Genomic DNA, 3,551 nt, shown 5'->3' on the forward strand with positions numbered 1-3,551 from the left:
TGGCAAATTTACAACACACATAAAAAAAAAACACTTGAGCCATACTACCGTATTTTCCGGCGTATAAGACGACTGGGCGTATAAGACGACCCCCAACTTTTCCTGTTAAAATATAGGGTTTGGGCTATACTCGCCATATAAGACTACCCCTCTTCCAATGCACACCAAATAAAAATTAAAAAACATCAACTGGCTCACCTACAATGTAAAAGCAGCTGTGCTAGACCCAAAATGGCCCCTGCAACAAGCAGGAACCTCACACAGCCACAAAAAGCCCCCAAAAAAACTTTCACACTCTACACACACACAACACAACTGGCTCACCCACAATGTAAAAGCAGCTGTGCTAGACCCAAAATGGCCCCTGCAACAAGCAGGAACCTCACACAGCCACAAAAAGCCCCCCCAAAAACTTTCACATTCTACACACACACAACACAACACAACTGGCTCACCCACAATGTAAAAGCAGCTGTGCTAGACCCAAAATGGCCCCTGCAACAAGCAGGAACCTCACACAGCCACAAAAAGCCCCCCAAAAAACTTTCACACTCTACACACACACAACACAACTGGCTCACCCACAATGTAAAAGCAGCTGTGCTAGACCCAAATGGGCCCTGCAACAAGCAGGAACCTCACACAGCCACAAAAAGTCCAAAAAACCAACTTTCACACTTTACACACACAAAATTCCACATACAGCTTTGTGAGATTTTGTGTGTTTGTGTAGTTAGAGTGAAACACTACAGAAACACACTAAATCTCAGAAAGCTGCACAAATATTATTTTATTTTATTTTTATTTTTATATGAAAGCTAAATTTAAAACGTCCTAAACTTTAAATGGCTAGGTCTAAAAAAGAACAACTAAAAAAACCCCAATTGACTATTTTTTTAAAGCTCCCAAAGGGGAAAAAAACTTACCCAATAGAACAGGGGTCTCTAACCTTGGCAACTTTAAGACTTGTAGACTTCAACTCCCAGAATTCCTCAGCCAGCTTTGCTTTGCTGGCTGAGGAATTCTGGGAGTTGAAGTCCACAACTCCCTGCTTGCTTGATTGCTGATTGCTGATGGAATAGATTCAGGCAAGCGAAGCAAGGCAAGCGTTGGGACTAGCAGCTGAGGTAAGCAAGCTGGAGGGGGAAAACTTTTTATCTTTTACATGGCTCTGGCCATCCCAGCTGAGTTGCAGGGAACTCAGCTGGGATGGGATCGACCGTCAGAGCCATGGTTCTGGCGATCCCAGCTGAGTTGCAGGGAACTCAGCTGGGATCGTCAGAGCTGGGATCGTCAGAGTAAAAGGGAAAAGACTTTTTTCCTTTTACATGGTTTCTGGCGATCCCAGCTGAGTTGCAGGGAACTCAGCTGGGATCGTCAGAGCTGGGATCGACCGTCAGAGCTGGGACCGTCAGAGCCATGGTTCTGGCAATCCCAGCTGAGTTGCAGGGAACTCAGCTGGGATCGTCAGAGCTGGGATCGCCAGAGCCATTTAAGGCTCGTTAGAGCCTTTCGGGCTGGTCTGCCTGGTTACAGGAGAACGACACCCGGCGTATAAGACGACCCCCGACTTTTGAGAAGATTTTCATGTGTTAAAAAGTCGTCTTATACGCCGGAAAAATACGGTATTTTTTCTTGTCTTAACTCCTTTTTTTGAGAGTTGCCCTCACCTCAGCTATATTTTTGTCCTAATTCTGCCCATTTTATTTTAATGCATCCATCAACGTAACATCAAATGGTATCTTTGGCCTGAAAGAAATTTTCTATTGAAATTGAAAACAGAAGGTTACTGTCTAAGTGGTGACAGCCGCCTGAACCAAAAGTAAAGATTTTTCCATGCAGAATTCTCATAGGCAAACTTAATTGAAAGTAAGAATGTTACAAGATTGAACCATATTAACTCTTCTTTTTAGAATAAAAATAAATATTTGTACATTAGGAACTTCTGATTCATTTTTTCATAGCTTCGTTGTGGTATGGCAAAGTTGATTTCTCAGATTTGGGAGGGGGGACAAGGGATCTATACTCTGATTTTAGGTAAATAGTCACTTAAAAATTCTTATCAGTTTGAGAAACAACCTTCATAGTTGCCCGTTGCTTTGCTGCTGTTACTGTAAATGAATCTGGTGGAAAAACCAAAGCTTGCTTTGCCATCTTCTCTTCAGCTGCTGGCAGTTGATACTCCATGTCTTTTTTCCAATATACAAATTACATATGGGGGGAAATGTTCTTCTCCATACTCAACTCACTGCTGTATCTATTCCTTCCTATGAATTGCCCAGTCTTTCACTCCCAATTTTTTCTTTCTATAGCCTTCAAGCTCTGCAAATTTGTTGTTTGAAAGTTGTTCAGTAATGATTTCTCCCCTGTGAAGTGATCTTTCCTTTGGTATTAATTTGCTTAATGACTCATTTAGCATGTTTACATGTCTGACAATGTTTCTAGGTTTCTTGTATTAATAGGAGGTGTGAAATGAAATGGTGGCATTCCCATTGGAGGCAATCTGCTACTTGTCACTTCTGCTGGGTAGTTTGAAGTGGATAAGTAATAGTTTTGCAAACTTGGTGCAGCACTTGAAGTTCCATAAATTGGCTGAGACAAGGTGTTAACAAAAGGCAATTTCATTCCTGTTATACTGCGAATTTGTGTTGCGGTTTTTTTATCAGCCAGGGTTCTTATAGGCAAAATGGGGTGGTAGAATCTTGCTTGTGGCATAGAACTCACAAAATTAGAGAGTAGGGAATGCCAAAGTCCACCACAGAGGGGATTCAGTGTCACCTGAGGCCACATGCTAGCAAGGCTCTGCAAGGCTTCACAATTCCAGGTGGACACGGGGAAATCCTCCTCTGTGTGATACAGCTGTGAGAAATAAATGCAGAGTGTGATGTCTTGATGCTTCATTAAAAAACTATAAATTTTGCTTATGCACCCATGCTCTGCCTCATTACAAGGAGAATAATTTGAATAAAGAATTATATATGCAATGTTCCCCCAATTGTGTACAACTGAGTCTAGATAACCATCCATTTCAAATAGCATTGATTCTGGATGGATGTTGTATTCTTCACAGTTTGTAACTTGGCCCTTTTGAATTAATTTACCTGATACATGTCTCAACTCATAAAAGAGAAGGTGTTTATTTTGGTAATCTGTTGGCCCATATGGGAATCCAAAAGCCTTTTGAAATTCTGTGTAGGGAACTCGTGCTGCTTCCCCTGTTTGTATATGATAAGGACATTTAGTACAGTTTTGGCTCATTGTTAGCCAGTAATATGGTTTCACTATTGTACCTCTTTGTGCTAGGTATTCTTGGCAAAATGGTATTGTTTCTAGGTCCATTACGTGTGAGAACCTTGAAAGCTGACAGTCCTGAAATACAGAAAAGAAATCTCTGAGTAGTTATTTCCCTGTTATAGAAGTTTTGAAATTAAAATCACGTCTGCATTACAAATTCAACCCAAACAAATATTGAACTCTATATGAGAAGAAACTAAGAACAGTTTCTGTTTTTATATTAATGAAGGGGTTGTTAGAGAACCCTAGACTCTTTA

General features: G+C 40.9%; 1 protein-coding gene across 1 annotated transcript; it reads right to left on the reverse strand.

Moving 5' to 3' along the window:
- Positions 1–2,257: 2,257 nt before the first annotated feature.
- On the reverse strand, positions 2,258–3,339 carry APOBEC4 (apolipoprotein B mRNA editing enzyme catalytic polypeptide like 4). The gene is given in 2 exon segments (XM_070939278.1): positions 2,258–2,457; positions 2,460–3,339. Coding segments are annotated over 2 exon segments (1,080 nt in total).
- Positions 3,340–3,551: the final 212 nt, after the last annotated feature.

Source organism: Pituophis catenifer, unplaced genomic scaffold (genome assembly GCF_029215685.1).
Source record: "Pituophis catenifer annectens isolate HBS135680 unplaced genomic scaffold, rPitCat1.0.hap2 SCAF_3, whole genome shotgun sequence".
Classification (NCBI taxonomy): Eukaryota; Metazoa; Chordata; class Lepidosauria; order Squamata; family Colubridae; genus Pituophis; species Pituophis catenifer.